General features: G+C 39.9%; 1 protein-coding gene across 1 annotated transcript; it reads left to right on the forward strand.

The window, feature by feature from the left end:
* The first annotated feature begins 922 nt into the window (after positions 1 to 922).
* Positions 923 to 1454, forward strand: LOC113782488 (glycine-rich protein 5-like). The gene is made up of 2 exons (XM_027328379.1): positions 923 to 1133; positions 1255 to 1454. Exons 1-2 carry the CDS (start codon positions 923 to 925, stop codon positions 1452 to 1454), a joined length of 411 nt encoding a protein of 136 aa, XP_027184180.1.
* Positions 1455 to 24376: the final 22922 nt, after the last annotated feature.

Raw genomic sequence — 24376 nt, forward strand, 5'->3', positions numbered from 1 at the left:
TCTTTTTTTGGGTGTAGCTTGCTGCTGATGGAAGGAGCCGATATTATCCTTATGACACTTATCAATAGAGTGTCCAAGCCTCCAACATGATGAACAATAGGAAGGCAGTTTCTCCACTTCAATGGGTTGCCAAAAACCCGTCTCCCCTTCCACTGTAATCCAAACCTGCGAGCAGATGGGAGATAAAATATCCACTTCCACACAAACTCTGGCCACGCTAGGCCGTATGCCTGAAGCAGTGGCCGAATCCAGAAATAAAGGTACGCCAACCAGTGATAGAATGGAAAAGAGTGAATGCTTGTCAAAATAGTGGATGGGTAACGCCGGCAACGCAACCCAAACCGGCACCAGCGATGATTCTCTGTGGACATGAAAATCTCTAGTCCATCGAAAAACTCTCATGGTAAACTTCCCTAGATGCCAAACAGTACGTGTCCAAATACGGTTGAAGTCAGCTTCAGCCGAGCATTTTAACAGCACATGCCTGTAGTCTAATAATCCTACCGAGATGGTGTCCTTCAGATTCAATGTGGAAAAAAAATTTCGTATTACCTCCAGCGATGGTCTTCCATGTGAGAACTTGCCGACAAGAGCCCAACGGAAGGGGGCAGCAAGTTTATCAGCTTCCTCCTTGGAGAAGATAACCGCCGCCTCCCCTTTGTGTGTCGTTGATGGGTGCAAGGAGATTGGTGAAACCGCTGGCTGCGAAAAGAGTTGAGAGAATGATTTCTTAGCAGTTAGAGAGGTAACCTGTTTCTTACCAGGCGGCGGAGGGGCGGTCATGGAGCTAGCCGCCCACTAAACCCTATTGTTTTCCAAAAAAGCATTTCAGTACCGCATGCAGCAAATTTTGACTATTGTACTACAGTCAGCACACACCAGCGACAGAGGAGAGAGAAAGGTCTTGGAGGATGATTAGGTGATGGTTTTGGGTGGTGGGAGAGGTGTTGGAGATGAAGCAGGTGTTGGCTTAGATGGAGGTTGTGGAATAGGTGGCAGTGTATATGGAGGTATGTCAGGTCTCGGTGGTGTCGGTGATAGTGGAGGTCGGATCTCTGCACTTGTCGAAGTAGAGGTCAGGTCGCTGCATTTGAAGATCAGATCGGCTTCATGGGAGAGAAGTGGAGCTGGAAGTGAGCTGTAGCTAGAGCAGGAGGTGTCGGTGGTGGTGGTGGTGGAGGTCAGGTCAGGTCGCTGCACTTGGAGGTCAGATCGGCTTCATGGGAGAGAAATGGAGCTGGAGGTGAGCTGTAGCTGGAGTTGGAGGTGTCGGTGGAGGAGCTGGTAAGGGTGGAAGATTTAAAAGAGGTGATGGTGGTGATGGAGGTGATGCTGGCGGTGACTTTGGAGGTGGAGCAGGAGGTGACCTTAGAGGTGGTGGTACTGATGGAGTCTTAGATAGCGGTGGCGTTGTCCGTTGCCGGAGCAGATCCGCCACCGAGCTGGAGCATTAATTTGATCCAAACTCAAAAAGGTTCGTTGTCGTAGTTTTCAATTCACCCCACTCATTTTTCAATTATTATACGGACCCACTATATTAATAACATGGTATAATATTCTAGTCATAATTGTCACTGTTCCATATTCCATATTGGTTACTCTGTTAGGGTTATGGTTATGACAAGATGCATATTCACCATATAAATTGTTGACAAAAAATACATGTATTGGGTCTTGCAAGTTTTTCGTTATATTTTTTTAGCAAAAAAGAAGTACTTTTAACTTATCTTAGAGCACATTAATGTCTAATAACTATACATATTCTTGTTAGTCTACAGAGAATTAGGAAGTATCAAGTGAAGATTTTTGTGTTTTTCTTTTTTTTTTCTTTTTTTTGATCACTCGTTATTAACCATCAAGATTTTAATCAATATTTTAACAATCATGGTGTAATTCAAACCAAAATAATTATTAAGAAAGTATATTTTTGTGTGCCAAATATTATGCATGCATGTGTACTCATAATTGTAAGGTGAGCTCATAGATAAACTTCAAATACAAATTTATATTAATAAATTTGTCAACTAAAAAGCTATAATTTATAAACTGTAGTACATTTTTATTTTTTGAGTTTGTCCTTATTTCACCTCTTTGGAAAAAATTCTTTTTATTAGTATGTGAAAAATATTAGATTGTTACTCTTGTTAGTATTTTTAATAGATATCTTAGAACTTGTTTGGTTTGCTCAATTTATTTTGTTTTCTCCACTTGCAAATTAGAGGAGCAATTTTTATTATCTTTTTCAAAAAATTTGAAGGTGAATCTAGATCTCAAGTTTCATACATAAAATTCATAACATCCACTACTATAATTGCGTGAGAACTTGGAATATTGATTAGGATCTTCTGTATATTGCAGGATTTTGCAAACTTGGAAAAGCAATGGTTTTTAATGCTCTTAGATACTTTTCATATGAACATATATATCAATATTTATTGTACATTTAAACTACCAAAAATTAACACCTGAGAAATCTTTGGTGCACTTCCAAACTCATAATGATAATAAGAAATAGGGATAACAAATATCGATTGGATCTTACCTCATAAAGATTTTTTAATTCTTCATTTTTTAATTAATTATTTTCGATTCATTGGATCTTACTTCTGTAAAAGGGATCAATAAAAATAATGATATGGACTTAAATTAAAATAATTTAATAGAATTTTAGAATCTCTCTCTCTCTCTCTCTCACATGTTCACATGCAAATGTACCCCAATTGATATATAAATTGGTAGGTGGAATCTTTATATGCTGACATAAAACTCTCCCGTTGGTTCTGGACCAATTACTAAGCATGTCTAATAGTTAGTATGGATCAACATAAAATTTCTCAGTACCGACTATATCTAAAATAGATGCATCACACCTAGAGATGTTCGTGACCATACAACAAGGGAACCTTCAAAATAAAACTGTGCACTAATCATTCATTATTGGACAATTGGTATTGCATATCTTCCTAAACCTATAACAGCTATAAACAAATAGTTGGTTCTTGAATAGCAAGCAAGTAAAAAGTTTCAGGTGCTACAAAAGGATACAACCAACATATAACATCTTGACTGACACAGTAATGAATTAGTTATTAGTTCATATTATTGAGCCCAAACATCAATAGCTTCCAATGATTAAGAAAATTCAAATCTTTTAAGATAAGTACTCAAAAGTAACAGAACAATCTAGTGTGCCATCCTAAATCAAGGAACTGCAAATTAATTTTTAGGAAATAAACTTTTAAATGCTATGAAAATTTCAAAGAAGAATATGGAAAGAAAATCTCTCAAAAGAACTCCATATACGGTTCTTACTACTCAATCTAAATATTTTTTACTAGACATAGAAACGTCAATGCAAAAGGGATGTCTATGCTTTAAAAACCTAATTTTGGAAAGTTTTGTAAGCAAATCCTTTATTCATTAAAATGAAAATACTTAATCCAACTAGAAACCCACATCCTTGAGTTTCTCATCCCTAATATCTCTAGAAAATTTTGCAATCTAGAGGACTATATATGACATTCAATACAATAACCAGGATGTAGTGTCACGTGTCTAATTTTCAGATATAATTTTTCGCACATTTGTAGAACTTTTGAACCGTACAGTGCCTTTAGTTATGCCAATTAAAGGGCAACCCACTTCACCCCCTTCCAAGTATTCGCTGAACATCTCTTAGCATCACTAAACACTAATGTTAACTCCTTGATGCTTCACAGCATTAGCTCTTACGTGCATAGAACTCGCCCGTGAAAGAGGCTCTCCCCAGGGGTTAAGAACTTGGATCTCCAACACAAAGCCCCTAAGAAGGCTTCATAGCACTTAGCGTGCTCATCCATTGTTAAACTTGTCTTCAAGACACCTTTCCCTTGGTTAGCATACACGATTAACACTTGAAACTACTTGGTCAAACCTCGGTCACATTTATGTGCCCATCAAACAATCTTTGTGCCTTTGCATTCGTTCACAAGTCCTATCAACAAGGATTGCCTAGAACACTGTCCTTAGTGCTTGACTCGAGTTGGGGCACATTTAGTCCAAGACTCATTTGATAGTCATCACTATATGATCTATGCCATAACATGCATAGCTCTTGGTTAAGGCCTTGAGCATACCATAGCAGCACAAACATGCACCGTTTATCCAATCTCAGCAATTATACAACATGACTCCTACTGCATACTCTTAGTCAAGGACTCCCATAGTCTAAGGTTAGAATCCATAGGGATAAAAATGTCTCTCGATTTGTAAAAGTTAGATCATAAGGCATAACAGACACACAATATATAACCTCTACCCGACCTAGTGCCCAACACAAGCATGTAGGCAAAATGCCATTTATGATGTTCTCTTTCCTCAACAAAGACTCTAGTACTCCTTTAAGCATACCAAAGCCAGCTCCCAGGATTTTCCCTGCTCACCTAGTACTCCCAGTTACCTAAGACGTGCAGGGAAAGCTAGTAGCTCGCACACTATTTGCTTGCCCTCCTTCACTTTGCCCAACAAGAAAAATATCCAACTAGCAGGAAGAGCACCTCTTTCCCTAGCAGATGCAATGATCATAATTCTTTGCTTCGGACTCCAAATCAAGCTCAATCAGTAGTGTTGAACTTCATATATTTTTGCCAACCGTTTCATTCAATATCAAGACCATTAGACAATTGAGCTCTGGGCATGCCTATACATGCACCTACCATGCACAATTGTGTAGTCTTGGTGGCCAGGAGTTGTCATTGTTGTTTCTAATCCAAACAACCTTAAAACCATCTCCATTTTTAACAAGGAACTCTCTCGCATCTCAAGTTAGGATGCTTTCTATGATTGCATGCATCTTTTGCTTGTAGCATGATAAGTTGTATTGCTCTCCACTGGTCCATTTGTTTGCACATCAACGCCCAGGTGCACCAACGATATTCTACTTCCTGCTAGCTATCCTGGTGCCCAACTTATACCAAATTGCCATTTAAATGAGTTGGCCATAGATTAATGCCAACCTATAACAGATGGTGCCGAGAATCAAACTTTTCTACCAGAATAAGTAGATTTGCAATAACTGAGGGTTTAGTTTAGAGATAATCTATATGCTCAGAAAGGCTTACCCATCGCCAAACTAGGGATAGAGATGAGCCAGCCAAATTTCCTCTGTAGACATAAATTATACCTTTGATTACTTGATGACAAGTATAATATTTGGCTAAGAACAAAGGACCTTGAGACCACCCCTTTGCCAGATTAAAGGTATCATGATAGGAAAAAGGTATGAATGGGTAGCCTGAAACTATCCCTAATCCCTTGCTTCTCCTAAATGACGGGATTTTTATATCAATGCAAGTTTAAATCTGATTTTATACCCGTTGACTGCAAGTATACGGGCCGAAATTGTAACGTAGGGTATGTATCGGGTCGATCCCACGAGGAGCAAATTAAACAAGTACTAGGCCCTTATTTTTCTCTATTATTTAGACTTACAATAAATTTGAGCAGAGAAAGTATATTGCTAGAGTCTACAAATCTGATATACAAATCTAGTTTAATAAATGCTAAATGCAAATGGAAAAATTTCACTCAAGGAAGAATCTAAGGATGTAGATTCCACTTATGGCATAAACAACACAAATAAATGGATTTACCTCTTGTTATTATTCTTGTTTAACCAGAGATTCATTTCCAAAATTATCAAGTCTCATTCTCATGATGAAATGGCCTAAAGTAGTTCAGTTTTCCCTATTTTCATGGTGAAATACTAATTCTACTCTGTTTTCTTTCATGAAATGCTAAGGAATCCACTTCAGTGTATCTCTATTTTCATGAACATACAACTCAAGCTCTACTCATGTGTTTCCATTGTTACTACCAATTCTCATTGAACAATAACAACTATAAACATGCTATTGGTGATCAATCAATAACAAGAAATCATAGCTACACAAGTAGACAAGTTAATACAAGATATAACAAGTGTAAATCACATTCAATTCATATTATTTAGCCATAAGTTTCATCTACTCTCTAGATAAAGAAAATTAACTACTCATGAATGATTTAACAATCAAACTCACAAGTTTATTAATGCAAAACATCATAAAGTACAAGTACAAGAAAGATAAAAGAAAGCTTAGCCAATTAATGGTGAAGCCCTCCAATTTCTGCTATGCTCTTGTACAAGATGATTACAAGTGAAAATTCCAAATGTTTCTCCAAGGATTCCTAGCTAGAGAGAAACTAGTTACCAGAAGGAAGACTAGCTACGTATGGTTATGTCTTTCTTTTTCCTTGTGTCTCTGCATAAAAGGTGGTAGAAAGTCCTTTTCTCTCCCTTCATAATTTCCTCCACTCAGATTTTGTAAGAGAAGTCAAAGATATGATGTTTCCTTTTGTCTACAACTCATTTGGTCTTCTCTTTTGTTGCAGAAGCATGTGCCACCGATTTCTGTCTCTCAAAATAGTTGGAAAAGTTGTGAGAAAGGTAAAGAAAAACGGCTGTGCCACTTGCTGAAGAGAGAGACAGATCTGAGACTCGGATCCAAGAGGTGAAAATGGATCCGAGGACTTCCTATGTTGGATCTGAGGTCGGATCGTCTGACCTCGGATACATTGTTCCAGAAGTACAGACGAGAGTTCGGATCACTCTTTGATCTCACGGATTCGAGCTCGGATCCGTGCCATTGAATTTCCAGTTTTTTCACTTCTTTCCTTTTTCCTTCATTTTTGCTCCTAGTTTCTCTTGTACTTTATCCTCATGACGATTCTTACAATTTCTTCATCTCGTGCATGAATTTCATATATCCATATCTTTCATATTTTCACAAAATTAACACATTAATCCACTTATTTATTACGTTTTGAACATTTAAATAATATTTAATCAATTATCACCAAAAAAGTTCAAATATGGCTTTAATCTTCTCAAAACATACCAAAAGTTCATACCACATTTATACAAAATATATGTTAAATATTCACTTATCAAATTCCCCTACACTTGAATCATTGCTTGTCCTCAAGCAATTACACACATAACTTATCACAATGATCCAAGAGATAAAACAATATATATACTTTTGTCAAATTTAATTCCTCAAAGCCTAGAAACCAATCATTGTGCCATTTCTCAGATTACACTAAATACTCATAATATTCAATAAATAAAAGTAATTAAACCTTAATTTCAACAAATTTAACTCAATCTCTCATTCTATCCTAATTCCACAAATAAGTAAATTACATAGTCAATTCTATGGCCTTCCTCATCCCATGACCATCAAAACTCAACAGTTGAGAGGGATTTATTCACACGTAATTTTACTTAAATAGTGAAAACGTCTTTTTACGCGAAAATCAACACTTTTAGGTGAAGATTCCCAGTTACTCAACATTTCACTTATTTAAATTGCTAAACATACTCTTAATTCCAATACTTTTTTACGCGAATGTCAACATTTGTAAATGCCAACCCCCGGTTACTCAGTATGCGAATCATTGGAGTAGAAAATATTATTATTATTTCTTTTTTTTTAAATCTTCTTTTCCCTCTAAGCATAATCAAAGGAAGAATCTGGCATTGTCTTGACTATATCAATCACTTACTTATAAAATTAAGTAAAAATGAGAAATATCATTAAATATGCAAAATTCTAAGCATAATTTTTCTTATTTAACCGAATATACTTTCTAAAATGTAAAAATTCTAATTGCATAATAACTAATTCCAAGCAAAATGAAGACTAAACCTTCCCAAAATACATATAATATTTTATCCAATGGAAGAATTAGACACTTAAAATTGAATATTTTGGCCATTATTTGAAAGAATTGCAATGAAATATTGGAAAATATTTTAGAAAAATTTTGACAGAGTTTTCACATAAAAATGGACAAAACTCTCTGCCAACAACCTCAATTTCAAGAAAATTAACCTGATGATAATATTTGCAAATATAATTCCAACAGTTTTAAGCCATAGACAACTAAAATCATGCATTTCAAGACACAATCATCCATAAGATAAAGTAATCCCCCCCCCACACTTAAAATTCACAATATCCTCATTGTAGAGGAAGGTAAAAGAAACTGAAACTTCCCTCAAATAGGTGGTGATGCAATTTGAAGCTCTTAATCCTGACGATCATCCCAATTCTGGTCAAAGTGAAACAACAGGTACGAAAAAACATAAGTAGCACAAGATGATCCAAAAGTAAAATAAAATCTACAAAGTTTATCTTAACAGAAGAAAAGAAAAATAAAGAAATAAAAGATCCAATCCGCTAAGGAACTTCATGGCTGCTCGGAACGAGAGTCTACGGCCTCCTCGGCTCAATGAGGACCATGTAAGGTACCAATATGCTCCCCCTCATGATGAGGCGTTGGAGTGGGTGACCACCGGATACTGAAATGATCCTCAATCGCCCGAAGACAGCGATCATGTCTGTCGAGTCGCTCTGTCATCATCCGCTCCGTCTGGTCAATGTGCTCGACGACTCGTGTCTCCATACAGCAAATGGCATTGAGGAGCTCTTACCATTTGGAGCGCGGTGGAGGAGGTGGTCGCGGAACAGGAGGAGGAAGAGTCTGTTGTGCCTCCGACTCTTGAGTTTCCGCTTGTGGTTCAGTGTGAGGTGGAGGCTGAGCGGAAGTCGATGCTCCTCCAGTGTCCCAAATCAGAGCAGCTCCAAAATCCATAGGGATACTCAAAGATTTGAGTATCGAGGCACTGACCTCCTCGTCGGACCTAGTGACAATGGGCCGCTCGGTTCCAAGAGGAACCTTGAGCTTCTCAAAAAGAAGGGAGAGAAGGCGAGGAAACCCAAAGTAGGTTTCACTGGCCCTCATTTGAGCGGTGGTCCGCATATAGCTGATGATGATGCTAGGTAGTAGAATACCAGTTAGCTGCCCACCCAAACCATGCATCATCTTATCTAGGAAGTAGAGATCACTGTTGCGGAGTTCCCGTTTTCCATTTCTTTTTGGTACCACATTGAAGGCGAAGAGATAGAAGATCAAGTGGTACCTAGGCTCGAAGGAGTCGGCATATACGGTGAGCTTCTTTGAACTTTCTCGCTCACGGTATTGACCCTTTAAGCGTGCTACCGCTTCTCCCACTTGCCAAGGGTCACATGCCTTTAACTCCTTGGTCAACGTAACATCAACTCCTTCGTCTTTGAATTTGATGAATTTTCTCAATATATCCCGATTGATAGCCACTCTCTTGCCTCGAACCCAGGAGACGATGAGGTTGCCACTGTGACTCTGTTTGTTTTCCACATTGACGTAGAATTTCCGGACCAGATTGGGATAGTAATGCTTGGGCAATTGTAGTATATCCTCCCATCCGAGTCGCTTGAATGCCGTGAAAATTTTGTAATGATCGTCCACCTTCGGTGCCAGATGCTTCTCAATTATGATCTCCTTGTCCAATCCGGTTTCATACCACTGTTGATTTTCAAGCGAAGTGAATCGCATGGTATGATAGTTCGGAAGTGGCTCGTCACGGCTAGTGGAAGCTGTCTTACGCCTGGAGCGTGGAGGTGACTCAGGTGAAGGGGATTCCTCCACTGGTGACTCCTCGGGTAAAGGAGTTCGTTCCTCACTCGACGATGACGAAGGTGTGGGAATCCTAGTCCTTCTTGTGCGAGCCATGATGCCTGGATCAAAGACAAGATTCAACGCAAATTAGAAGCAATATAAACCGTATCAAACATGTTAAATAGAATTTAAGAAAACTTCGGCAGAGTTTTCCCTTGAAAAAGGGCTAAACTACCTGCCAAAATATACCCAAAAACAATCAGAGTTTCTACTTAAACCACTTCAAGTACGAATGCACATGTATAATCTCAATTTCAATCCACACTTTTAACAAATGGCATGAGTATTCCACTTTCAATTTTGAACATCATAGTTCAATTAGACTGTCAATAAAAAGTCCAATCTCTTGTGAATTGATGCATATACCAACGATAGAATATAATGTCAAAGTAAAAGGGACTATTAAAAAAAAATCAATTTCATTGCTTTCCTAATGTACATGGCATGTGTTTAAAGATTCTATCAAAAAAGTACACATCACTTGGTTATACACATTAGTACCAAAATATAACCTTATAATCTTCAATTGTTCATAATGAGTGCCAAATGTCTATAAAAATCATGAATGTTCAAGTAACAAGATTTAACCTGCTTAGATTGAGAAAAATGAATACAAGTATATCACTATAACATTTGTTTCTCAAATTTAAGCATGCTAGCAATTGTTACTAACATAAAGGAGTAAAAATACACTCATAGGATAGTAATCTCATTCATGAACAAGTTCATGTGCATTCAACTTAAATGTGAGAATAGAAATCTACCAATAATATCAACTCCACAATTTTCTCGAGACTACACATAAAAAAAAATAGTTGTAACATCATATTCTAGTACAATGTAGCACATTTATAACAAGAAATTCCAACAAATATGCATTTATCACAATATGCCCAAAAACTAGAAAAATGTAAAATTAGAAATTATGGAATCTTAAAGAAAATTGCAAATTGATACCTCAAATGTATAGGAAGATGCTAGAGGATGATAATGATGAAAAATGAGGAAAAAACAAGTCCAAATTCACCCCCAAATTTGAAAAATTGAAGTGCGGCCCGAATTCTTTTGTGATGATTAAATTCCCTCGGATTGATGTTTTTTATTCGAAATTGTTGAGGGTTAATGCTCACAAGAGTATTTGGGATGCTTTTGTGGTAAAAGATCAGAGGATTAATGGACAAAATGGAAGATTGGTGAAGGAGGGTTAGGATTTCGGTGAGAAGAGGGAAAAGGAAAGCTGAAAAATGAGGAATCGAAGCCGCGGTTCTACTATATCCGCGAACCGATTCGAGCTCGAATCAGTTCTGGAAGCCCTCAGATCCGACAGAGCTCGGATCCGTCACTCCAGAAGTTCACCCGAGCCCTCGGATCCAACTGGATTTTGTTGGATCCGAACTCGGATCATAGGATCCGCGGTTGGATCCGTCTGGGTTTTTCGGATCCGAACTCGGATTTGTATTTATGAGATCCCGGTTAGCCTTTGATTTCAATATTATGTGATATTAAGGGCATTTTGTTCTATTTTGTACGAATTTAGTAGAAAAATCTAGTTTTCTTTTTGTATTGTGATAACTCGAGAAAAAATTACATGTATGTTATGAATTCTTTTATTTTAATTGCTTAGATATTAGAAAATTACATGTAACAAATGAATGGTTAAAATAAATGCATAATTGAATTTCTATAACAGATTGAAAATTTAAACACCACTTGAGTTATGCAAAATCCTAGCTACAAATCCACTCTTACTACCCGAGCTTTAGGTTCCAATTTGATGCTCATTCACCTAGCAAAATATGCTAGAAAACTTGTGGGGAGCAAAGATGACACCCGTTTAAGATTCAAGAACCAAACAATGAATACAGAAATTGCACTTCGGCCCTTTACTATATTTAGCCAAAAAAAAAAAGAAGCCAAAAATCTTACTCCAATTCTGGTCATCTTGGCCGAGAATACCAAGGCTGGAAAGCTTTGAATCTTCATGATTTTTGCCAAGCCAAAGCATGACAAAGCGGGTAGGAACACTTGTCAATTTTCCAAGCCATTGAGTTGGCAAAACTCTAATCCTTGTCATGCTAGCTTAGGCTGCTATAAATACCAGACATCCAGGCTTAGTAAACCCTTTGGCAATCTTCTTATCTTCACCGAAACTAGCAAGAAACTATCAGCTCACTTACTACAAAAATTGCACACAAAGCCGGCCAAAACCAATTCTGTTGAGAGCCGATTAAGCTGGATTTTTGTTGCACATCTGGTGGAATTTTTCTTGCACTTTACTGCCCCTTTTATTAAAAGGTACCATGAGCTATACACCTATTTCGTTTATAATTCATTTAAGCATCTTATATATTTCGAAAATCCTATTATAAACATGCATATGAGCAGTTCGTGATTTTCCAGCTTTGTAGTTCAATTTCTATGCCAATTTTATGATGATTCTTGCCTGAATTTTGGCTATATATGTTTGCTATGCATGCTGGATACTATGTGTACTTGTTTGATTGATAAGCTCTTGAGCAACCAAGACTAATTTGGGAATCAAAAAATGGAACCATATGCCACAAACTCAGTTTCTTTGGATGAAACAGTGGCCTGAAGTCAGTTTTGGTAGAGCGACTATATCTTGGGCTAAAAAACTCGGATTGGGATGCCGTTTGTAGCGTTAGAAACTAGCTTCACAGAACTATCTCTGGTATTAAAATCATTCCCAAATTCATTCCCTATAAATACCAGTAAATCGGCAAAGTTTGCTGTTTTTTTTTTCGGAACCTGTTTTGCTGGACCAGTTGAGCAGCCTGTTTGCAACGAATTTTGACCCAACTCTGATCAGAATTTGAACCTGATCCCTTCGGAAATATTGTAGCTTCTTAAGTGCTTGTTGTGCCTACAAAATTTCAGGTCAAACGGAGGTGTGTAGGCTGAGTTATAGCCGAAACCCTCACTTAGCTTTCAATTCTGGTTTGACCACGTTTTATAGATTAGCTTCTGACCATGCTCAGTTCGCATGGATAATGATGAAACTGGGTGGTGGTGTCTTCATAAGAACTGTATAACTCTGTTTCAGATTCAAAACGGTATAAAGTGCGTCCAAATCCGAGTTTCGTAGCTCCAGTTGTAGCCAAAACAAGATCGTGTGTCAGAACTGCCTGGAACACTGGGCAGTTCTGATAGGTACTTTGGCACCCACTTTTCGTTCAGTTCTGAGTTGATCCAAGTCTTGGCCTAAACATAAAAGTTTTACCCTTATGTCTTAGCTTTCCAATGCCTTTGGAATTTCTTGATTTGGGTCTGTGAGTTGTGAGTTATGGTTCTTCCACTAGACCCTATCTGTCATCTAAACGTGTGAACTCCTGGCACATTGTTTCATACTTAAGACCTGATTCCGTTCAGAACTGGATTGAGGTGTCTTCATGAAAGTTATAGCTTTTCTCCTTAGCTTCACGACGGTATCTCATAAGCCTCGATCCAACAATCATAACCTACATTGTGTTCAAAACAGTTCTTGACACCAAAACGGACAAGTTGCCGTTTCCGTTTCCGTTTCCATTTCCATTTCCGTTTTCCATTTCCGCGCGCGCATGGGTCGCATTTGCTGTTTTCCTTATTCGTATGCATTTGAATACCTGTTTGAGCAATGTTATGACTCAACCTTCTGTCACAGACGGTAACGAAGTGCTCGGAGACGGTGGGACCCACTGACGGTTGAGTTTGACCAAGTGCCGTTTTTGTCTACTTTTGTACTCTAAGTAAGTAATTGGGACGTTTATGAGTTAAATGTCACCAATATGAATTGTGTGTGATATAAGGGTGCTTAGGTGAGCGTGTACTTTATCTCACTCGACCTAAACTCTAATTTGTATTTGCAATAGATATGAATTATGATATATGAACTGTGTTGGGACTGAATCCCTGAAGCATGTGGCTTGGGATGACCTTTTGTGTGTGTGTGATGTGGAACTATGAGTGGGCCCGATCTAAAGGCGAGACAGACTATTCGAGCCAGTTAGGGCTTGGTCGAAGTTAGTCCAAGCTATCCTTAAGATCACCAATTTTGTGAATACAATTCGAATACGATTCGAAGCTCGAGCCATTTGTGTGTGTGTGGATACTGGCCAGCGTGGGCGTAAGGTGGTCGGAGAAAGAAAGCGGAGTTCTACGGACCATTCCTTGTGGTCGACGGAGGGTCGACAGGTGATCACGCGTGGCGAATGACTTGGCTTTGGAGCCAATCCGTTTCCTTGAATTGTTTTGTTACTTTTGCTTTTATTTTGATGTATTTGTGGCATAAATGTCTGACTTGATGCAAAATTACCATTTTGCCCCTGCTTGCTTACTAAGCTTTAAGCTTACTCGTTTTTCTTTGTTATTTCCTTAACAGGGGTCGTACGCGGGGATCACACTTCACGAGAGTTATAACCCTAGAATTTACCTTTGAAATTATACTAGTTGGACTTTCTAGGATGTTTTTCTTTATTCTCACAGTTACGGTTAGGACTCTGCGTAAGATCCACTTTGTGGTTTTAGTCTTCGCTTTTGTGTGATGTAGTGGACTGGAATGTCCCTTTTGAAGATTTACATATTGTAAATGGTATTTTTTGAAAATGTATAAATGCAAATAGTATCTTTTGGTATTTTGTTTCTTTTATTGGACAAATTTATGATTGGAGATGTACTTAAGAGTGAATGTTCAGTTGTCCAATAGTAATGTTATCTCTGAAGGTAATGTGAGTGAGTGATTCCTGGCGCGAGTTAGGCAGGCGATCCGCCAAACCCTTTGGTACGCTTCTGGGTGCAGTGGGGTTGTCATAGGTGGTATCAGAGCGCCTAAGTTAAAGGACTTGGGTAATCGAGGCATATGCGATAGACACTAGGCAGATTTGATTCGTTTAAGATGAACGCTATATTTTAAGCTGAAATGCCAGCGACCTAACGAATTAATGTTTTGTAGGTATGGATCGGGGTAATTCGAGTGGTACGAGACCCAACAAGATGGGACCCGGACCGGGACTGAGACCTCCAAGCGTGTGGGGCCCGGTGAACCGGGTAGCGCGTAGACGGGTGATTCGTTACCAGAAGAAGCCGAGGGAGCCCTACACTCTATATTCACCCTTTGGTTGGATGTCACACCGACCTTGTGAGTGTCGTCTCACCTATGGCTACCCAGATGAGGTCGTCCTGGCGGTGGACGACGAGAGACGCCGCCTGAGGAAGACAGTTGATCGCCTGACCAGGCAGCTTGATGAGACCAAGGGAGTGACCTACGGCCAGGCTATACACCTTAGAGAGATGGAGCGGAACCTTAGGGATGAGGAGGAGAGAACGGATTCCCTCCGTCGTCAGTTACACGACACGCACCAGCACCTCTTCGCCATGAAGAGGCAGCTACGGGAGCGGGTCCGGGGCGTGATAGCCGACTGTGAGATTGTGCTAGATGTGGTCACGGAGGCGCCACCCAGTGCCACCGGCCCGGAGCCGATGGAGGATGCCGATACTTTGGGCTCGGTTGGGGATTGGGCCCCTAGGGGAGACGCTTTAGAGCCGCCTATGTGACTCTTATTCTACTTATCCATCTTTTGTATCTGGATTTGATCTGCTAGTTTTTGGGAGCCGAGGTGCTCTTGTATATAATGGGTTTTGCCCCGACCGGATGTTGGGTAACTTGTATAGTTTTGGCGTGCATTTGTATATGTGTGTACATATTGTTTTGGCTGGTATATATAAGCGTTTGCTTTCCGTTTTACGAAATATTTTGTGTTTCATGTTTTTTGTAATTCATTTCTATTTTTTCTTTTAGCTTTTTAAACTTAAAAATGGACTCCGGTAGTTGAGGTCGAGGTAGGGGGCGAGGTCGAGACCTCGAGAGAGAAAACGAACCTGAAAATAACCAAGTAGCTACAGCCATCCAGCGAATGGCTGATTTACTTGAGCAAATGGTCGCCCAACAGGGCCAGAGTCAAGGAAATAACTCCGAAAATCCTGGGAGTAGTAGGGGGAACCATGAGGGGGAGGACCGCGCTTTAGAGCGATTTCAAAAATTTGCACCCCCTAAATTCATAGGAGGACCCAACCCTGATGTGGCGGAGGGCTGGCTGGAGCGTATGCTGGATATTTTTGCCGCCTTGGGATATATGGAGGAGCGGCAAGTATCGTTCGCTACCTTTCAATTCGAAGGGCCAACTCGGGCGTGGTGCAATGTGATAAAAACCAAATGGGAACGAGAGCGGACCCCCTGGACCTGGATTAACTTTACCAGGGAATTTAATGATAAACATCTTCCGCCGATGGTACAAGAGAGACGGGAGGACGATTTCATTCGCCTGCGCCAAGGGGCGTTAAGTGTTGCGGAATACGAGACCCAATTCACTAAATTGTCTCGTTTTGCTCCGGATTTGGTGTCAACGGGGCAAAAGCGGATCCGCCGCTTTGTTCAAGGGTTGAACGTTGAGATCCAAGAGGCGTTGGCGGCCGCTCAGTTAGATACTTTTAATCAGGCGTTAGAAAAAGCGCAGAGAATTGAGACAGCCCAGGGTCAAGTAAAGGCATTTCATGATAGAAAGAGAAGGCAGCCGGGCATCGGAAACTTTAATGCTGGACAAAGCTCGAGGAATGAGCCGCCCACTAAAATGGGTAGGGGAGCAGGAGGTCCACGACCGGCGGGGACTTCAAACCAAGGAAATGCCGGAAGGGGACAAGCGGGGCGAGGGCCCCAGAGGGGTGGCCAAAGAGGAGTGGCGACTACAGGAACGAGACAGACCTGTAGTTTTTGCGGAAGCAATCATACCGTCGATAATTGCTGGAAAAATAGCGCGGTCAGGAGATGCTTTAAGTGTGGCAGTACGGAGCACCTGATTGCACAATGCCCGAATATGCAGACCGAAGGAAGCACTTCTCGGGCAGAAGGGACTACGTCAAAACCAGCAAATGTAGCAGGGAACCGACCGAAAGTGCCTGCGCGAATTTATGCCATGGACCATCAGGAGGTGACTGACCCTTCGGCAGTCATCGAAGGTACACTTTCTATATTTCGGCGTACTGCAAGTGTATTAATAGATCCTGGTGCTACCCATTCTTTTGTGAGTCCTGCATTCATGGCACGAATAGATATTAAAGCAGAAAAGTTGCCATATGATTTAGACATAAAAACTCCCATTACCAATAAAAGCATCCTTGCCAATATGATGTACAAAGGCTGTGACGTGTGGATAGGGGAACGAAAGTTATCGGTGGATTTAATAGAATTAGCACTTAAGGGGTACGATCTTATATTAGGTATGGATTGGCTAGTTAAGTATCATGCACGCTTAGACTGCAGTACGAAAAAGGTTGCTTTTCACATACCGGGTGAGCCTACATTGCAATTAGATGTACGAGGGAAGTTAGCCTCCACCACTCTTATTTCTGGGATTCGGGCCCGGAAATTGCTAAGTAAGGGTGCCCGAGGGTTTTTGGCCACGTTGATTAATATCCCAGGAGAGCAATTAAAAGTAGAAAATGTGCCGGTGGTGTGTGAGTTTCCTGAGATGTTTCCCGAAGAGTTGACCTCACTACCGCCGGAAAGAGAAATCGAATTTAAGGTTGATCTGCACCCAGGGGCGGAACCAATATCAAAAACCCCTTACCGCATGGCTCCTGCGGAACTGAAGGAATGAAAAATACAGTTACAGGAATTATTGGATCGAGGATTTATTCAGGAAAGTGAAATTCCTTGGGGAGCCCCGGTACTATTCGTAAAGAAAAAGGATGGAGGTTTACGGATGTGCATTGATTACCGGGGACTAAATAATCTCACAATTAAGAACAAATATCCCCTGCCACTGATTGATGAATTATTTGACCAACTGCAGGGTGCAATTGTATTTTCTAAACTGGACCTTCGACAGGAATATTACCAATTAAGGATCCGAAAGGAGGACATCCCTAAGACCACGTTTAATTCGCGGTACGGGCATTTTGAATTCGCAGTCATGCCCTTTGGATTGACGAATGTTCCAGCTGCATTTATGAATTTAATGCACCGAGTCTTCAAACCTTACCTAGACCAATTTGTTGTGGTGTTTATTGATGATATTCTGGTCTACTCGAAGACTCGTGAGGATCATGAACGACATTTGAGGTTAGTGCTACAGACTCTTAAGGAGAACCAATTATATGCTAAATTTAGTAAGTGCGAGTTCTGGCTGGACAAGATGTCTTTTCTTGGACACGTGATTTCAAAGGATGGAATAGCGGTGGACCCCGCTAAAGTGAAAGCCGTCACAGAATGGAACCGACCTAAGAACCCAACTGAAGTTAGAAGTTTCTTAGGGCTTGCCGGATACTATCGCCGCTTCATAAAAGATTTTTCTAAGATAGTTGGACCTCTGACGGACTTGACTAAGATTCACAACCAATTCATCTGGACTTCCAAGTGCGAGGCCAGTTTTCAAGAGTTAAAAGGGCGATTAACTTCTGCACCAATTCTTACTTTGCCCAATGGGAAAGACAGTTTTGTAGTATATACGGATGCGTCTCGGATGGGCTTGGGATGTGCACTTATGCAAAATGGACAAGTGATAGCCTATGCATCCCGGAAATTGAAACCCCATGAGCAAAACTACCCGACTCACGACTTGGAATTGGTGGCAGTGGTATTTGCTCTTCAGAAGTGGCGACATTATTTATATACCGACCATAAGAGTCTCAAGTATTTATTTTCGCAGAAAGAGCTGAATTTGAGGCAGCGTAGGTGGATGGAGTTCTTAGAGGATTATGACTGCACCATTAAGTACCATCCAGGTAAGGTTAATGTAGTAACTGATGCCCTTAGCCGAAAAGCTCAGGTATCTAGTCTACAGGTGAAAGAGTGGGAGCTACTAAGAAAAGCTAGAGAATGGAATCCTCAACTTAAGCCACACAAAGTGTTGTTTAGTAATATTCAGGTGATTTCCACGCTATTGCCTAGGATAAAGGAGGCTCAGAAGAAGGACCCCCAGGTGCAGAAGTGGAAAGACAAAATCGAGAAAGGGATGATACCCGACTTTAATGTGGGTTTGGATGGGATGTTAAGGTATAGAAATCGATTGGTTATACCCCAGGATACGGATATCAAGAAAGAGCTATTGGAAGAAGCTCACTGCTCGCGATACACAGTACATCCTGGTACGACGAAAATATATCAAGATTTGAAGAGTTTGTACTGGTGGGAGGGCATGAAAAAGGAGATTGCTCAGTTTGTGCAAATATGTCTAACCTGTCAGCAAATAAAAGTTGAGCACCAAAAACCATCAAGTTTGCTCCAACCGTTAGAAGTGCCGGAGTGGAAAAGGGAGCACATTACTATGGATTTTATATCCGGTTTACCGCGAGCACAAAAGAGGCATGATGTCATTTGGGTAATTGTAGACCGCTTGACCAAATCAGCTCATTTCTTACCCGTGAGCATGAAGTATACCCTAGAGAAACTAGCTCAACTATATATGGATGAAATTATACGACTACATGGCGTGCCAGTGAGTATAGTTTCAGATCGAGACCCACGGTTCGTGTTACGGTTCTGGCAAAGGATGCAAGAGGCTTTAGACTCTAAACTTAATCTAAGTACAACTTACCATCCTCAGACAGATGGACAATCGGAGCGAACGATACAAACTCTTGAGGATATGCTCCGAACGTGTGTAATGGACTTTGGGGGAAATTGGAGCCAACACCTCACATTGATAGAATTCGCATACAATAATAGTTACCACTCCTCCATACAAATGGCACCGTATGAAGCACTATATGGACGTAAGCGTCGCTCACCGATCTTTTGGGTTGAAGTCGGCGAAAGAAAGATCTTGGATTTGACTACGGTGCCATGGATAGAAGAAGCAGTAGAGAAAGTTAAAATTATTCGCCAGAGAATGCAGACGGCTCAGAGTCGGCAGAAGAGTTACGCCGATCACCGAAGAAAGGATCTGGAGTTCGAAGAGGGAGACATGGTATTTCTCAAGGTAACACCACTCCGAGGAACGATTGCGGCCAAGAAAGGGAAGAAGTTGAAGCCTCGATATCAGTTAGAGTTACCTGTTAAAATGTCCCGAATCCACAATGTCTTTCACGTCTCGTTATTGAAGAAGTATCATTCAGATCCTGCACACATCCTACACACAGAGGACGTCGAGTTAGACGAAACTCTCACCTATGGAGAGCAGCCGGTACAAATTTTGGATCGAAAGGTGAAAGAACTAAGAAATAAACGGATATCTTTGGTAAAGATTTTATGAAAAAATCATGATGTGGAGGAAGCCACCTGGGAAGTGGAGGAAGACATGCAGAAGGAATATCCTTCTTTGTTCACAAACAAAGGTATTAATTTCGAGGACGAAATTGCTCTAAGAAGGGGAGGTTATGAGATCCCGGTTAGTCTTTGATTTCAATATTATGTGATATTAAGGGCATTTTGTTCTATTTTGTACGAATTTAGCAGAAAAATATAGTTTTCTTTTTGTATTGTGATAACTCGAGAAAAAATTACATGTATGATATGAATTCTTTTATTTTAATTGCTTAGATATTAGAAAATTACATGTAACAAATGAATGGTTAAAATAAATGCATAATTGAATTTCTATAACAGATTGAAAATTTAAACACCACTTGAGTTATGCAAAATCCTAGCTACAAATCCACTCTTACTACCCGAGCTTTAGGTTCCAATTTGATGCTCATTCACCTAGCAAAATATGTTAGAAAACTTGTGGGGAGCAAAGATGACACCCGTTTAAGATTCAAGGACCAAACAATGAATACCGAAATTGCACTTCGGCCCTTTACTATATTTAGCCAAAAAAAAAAAGAAGCCAAAAATCTTACTCCAATTCTGGTCATCTTGGCCGAGAATACCAAGGCTGGAAAGCCTTGAATCTTCATGATTTTTGCCAAGCCAAAGCATGACAAAGCGGGTAGGAACACTTGTCAATTTTCCAAGCCATTGAGTTGGCAAAACTCTAATCCTTGTCATGCTAGCTTAGGCTGCTATAAATACCAGACATCCAGGCTTAGTAAACCCTTTGGCAATCTTCTTATCTTCACCGAAACTAGCAAGAAACTATCAGCTCACTTACTACAAAAATTGCACACAAAGCCGGCCAAAACCAATTCTGTTGAGAGCCGATTAAGCTGGATTTTTGTTGCACATCTGGTGGAATTTTTCTTGCACTTTACTGCCCCTTTTATTAAAAGGTACCATGAGCTATACACCTATTTCGTTTATAATTCATTTAAGCATCTTATATATTTCGAAAATCCTATTATAAACATGCATATGAGCAGTTCGTGATTTTCCAGCTTTGTAGTTCAATTTCTATGCCAATTTTATGATGATTCTTGCCTGAATTTTGGCTATATATGTTTGCTATGCATGCTGGATACTATGTGTACTTGTTTGATTGATAAGCTCTTGAGCAACCAAGACTAATTTGGGAATCAAAAAATGGAACCATATGCCACAAACTCAGTTTCTTTGGATGAAACAGTGGCCTGAAGTCAGTTTTGGTAGAGCGACTATATCTTGGGCTAAAAAACTCGGATTGGGATGCCGTTTGTAGCGTTAGAAAATAGCTTCACAGAACTATCTCTGGTATTAAAATCAGTCCCAAATTCATTCCCTATAAATACCAGTAAATCGGCAAAGTTTACTGTTTTTTTTTTCGGAACCTGTTTTGCTGGACCAGTTGAGCAGCCTGTTTGCAACGAATTTTGACCCAACTTTGATCAGAATTTGAACCTGAGCCCTTCAGAAAAATTGTAGCTTATTAAGTCCTTGTTGTGCCTACAAAATTTCAGGTCAAACGGAGGTGTGTAGGCTGAGTTATAGCCGAAACCCTCACTTAGCTTTCAATTCTGGTTTGACCACGTTTTATAGATTAGCTTCTGACCATGCTCAGTTCGCATGGATAATGATGAAACTGGGTGGTGGTGTCTTCATAAGAACTGTAGAACTCTGTTTCAGATTCAAAACGGTATAAAGTACGTCCAAATCCGAGTTTCGTAGCTCCAGTTGTAGCCAAAACAAGATCGTGTGTCAGAACTGCCTGGAACACTGGGCAATTCTGACAGGTACTTCGGCACCAAGTTTTCGTTCGGTTCTGAGTTGATCCAAGTCTTGACCAAAACATAAAGGTTTTAGCCATATGTCTTAGCTTTCCAATGCCTTTAGAATTTCTTGATTTGGGTCTGTGAGTTGTGAGTTATAGTTCTTCCACTAGACCCTGTCTGTCATCTAAACGTGCGAACTCCTGGCACGTTGTTTCATACTTATGACCTGATTCCGTTCAGAACTGGATTGAGATGTTTTCATGAAAGTTATAGATTTTCTCCTTAGTTTCGCGACGGTATCTCATACGCCTCGATCCAACAATCGTAACCTACATTGTGTTCAAAACAGTTCTTGACGCCAAAATGGACAAGTTGCCGTTTCCGTTTCCGTTTCCATTTCCGTTTCCATTTTCCATTTCCGCGCGCGCATGGGTCGCATTTGCTGTTTTCCTTATTCGTATACATTTGGATACCTGTTTGAGCAATGTTATGACTCAACCTTCTGTCACAGACGGTAACGAAGTGCTCGGAGACGGTGGAACCCACTGACGGTTGAGTTTGACCAAGTGCCGTTTTTGTCTACTTTTGTACTCTAAGTAAGTAATTGGGACGTTTATGTGTTAAATGTCACCAATAAGAATTGTGTGTGATATAAGGGTGCTTAGGTGAGCGTGTACTTTATCTCACTCGACCTAAACTCTAATTTGTATTTGCAATAGATATGAATTATGATATATGAACTGTGTTGGGACTGAATCCCTGAAGCATGTGGCTTGGGATGACCTTTTGTGTGTGTGTGATGTGGAACTATGAGTGGGCCCGATCTAAAGGCTAGACAGACTATTCGAGCCAGTTAGGGCTTGGTCGAAGTTAGTCCAAGCTATCCTTAAGATCACCAATTTTGTGAATACAATTCGAATAAGATTCGAAGCTCGAGCCATTTGTGTGTGTGTGGATACTGGCCAGCGTGGGCGTAAGGTGGTCGGAGGAAGAAAGCGGAGTTCTACGGACCATTCCTTGTGGTCGATGGAGGGTCGACAGGTGATCACGCGTGGCGAATGACTTGGCTTTGGAGCCAATCCGTATCCTTGAATTGTTTTGTTACTTTTGCTTTTATTTTGATGTATTTGTGGCATAAATGTCTGACTTGATGCAAAATTACCATTTTGCCCCTGCTTGCTTACTAAGCTTTAAGCTTACCCGTTTTTCTTTGTTATTTCCTTAACAGGGGTCGTACGCGGGGATCACACTTCACGAGAGTTATAACCCTAGAATTTACCTTTGAAATTATACTAGTTGGACTTACTAGGATGTTTTTCTTTATTCTCACAGTTAGGGTTAGGACTCTACGTAAGATCCACTTTGTGGTTTTAGTCTTCGCTTTTGTGTGATGTAGTGGACTGAAATGTCCCTTTTGAAGATGTACATATTGTAAATGGTACTTTTTGGAGATGTATAAATGTGAATAGTATCTTTTGGTATTTTATTTCTTTTATTGGACAAATTTATGATTGGAGATGTACTTAAGAGTGAATGTTCAGTTGTCCAATAGTAATGTTATTTCTGAAGGTAATGTGAGTGAGCGAGTCCTAGCGCGAGTTAGGCAGGGGATCCGCCAAACCCTTTGGTACGCCTCTGGGTGCGGTGGGGTCGTCACAGTATTTCTCTGCACTAATTGCAGAAACTGCAATTTTTCAAACTTTTTCTCCCTTTTCCGGCCAATTCCAAATCACACATTGGACAAATTTTTATCAATTTCAATCTCCCACACACATGTAATATACCATAAACACAATGTCCAACCTCTCAAAATACATCAAACACATCTTCATTGAAAATCGAGGGGTGAGGTTCTTTGATCATTTTTGCACTTTTACACCAAAATGGTATTTTGGGCACTAAATGCACATTAAATGAGTGCATGAGCATTTATAACCATGTTATCACCAAAACTCACTTGAATATACTTGAAATGCACAATGTATATATGCATGGAAATTTTAAACACTTAAAACACAATTTGGTATGAAAACCTCCCTTTTTACACTTGTTCTTCAATTGTACTTCCAAGATGGATGATGAAACTCCGGTACCTCCTACAAACAAGTGAAATATATCTAATTAATCAATGAAATCACACCAAGATGTAAGAAACACATGAAAAATCACAACTACAATATTATTATTGGGTTGCCTCCCAACAAGTGCTTTTGTTTATAGTCATTGGCTCGACTCTCCTACAACTTTTTTAACTCTCCATTGCGTTTCCTAAGGAGTAAATTACTCCTTTAGGAACCTTTTCTCCAACCAAATAGAGTTTCAATCTTTGACCATTTACTTTGAATGGGGCACCATTTTCTCCTTTTATTTCCACTGCTCCATAAGGAAACATACGAACCATTTCAAATGGCCCGGACCATCGAGACTTAAGCTTTCCAGGGAATAATTTAAGTCTTGAGTTAAACAATAACACCTTTTGCCATTCGTCAAAATGCTTAAGAAGAATGTGTTTATCATGCCAAAATTTCACTTTTTTTTTTTTGTAAATCTTGGCATTCTCATACGAAATTAACCGCGATTCCTCCAATTCGCTTAACTCGAACATTCTCTTTTCACCTGCAGATTTAAAATCAAAATTAATATTTTTAATGGCCCAATAAGCTTTATGTTCTATTTCTACAAGTAAATGACACGTTTTTTCATAAACAAATTTACATGGAGACATTCCCAACGGCGT

The sequence above is a fragment of the Coffea eugenioides genome, chromosome 9 (genome assembly GCF_003713205.1).
Source record: "Coffea eugenioides isolate CCC68of chromosome 9, Ceug_1.0, whole genome shotgun sequence".
Taxonomy (NCBI): Eukaryota; Viridiplantae; Streptophyta; class Magnoliopsida; order Gentianales; family Rubiaceae; genus Coffea; species Coffea eugenioides.

Bases quoted from the DNA above. Each gene is read 5' to 3' on its own strand.
- LOC113782488 (XM_027328379.1), top strand. From the start codon at position 923: ATGGTTTTGGGTGGTGGGAGAGGTGTTGGAGATGAAGCAGGTGTTGGC. The intron at 1,134-1,254 runs GTGAGCTGTAGC...GGTGAGCTGTAG, and splicing joins GGAGAGAAGTGGAGCTGGAA to CTGGAGTTGGAGGTGTCGGT.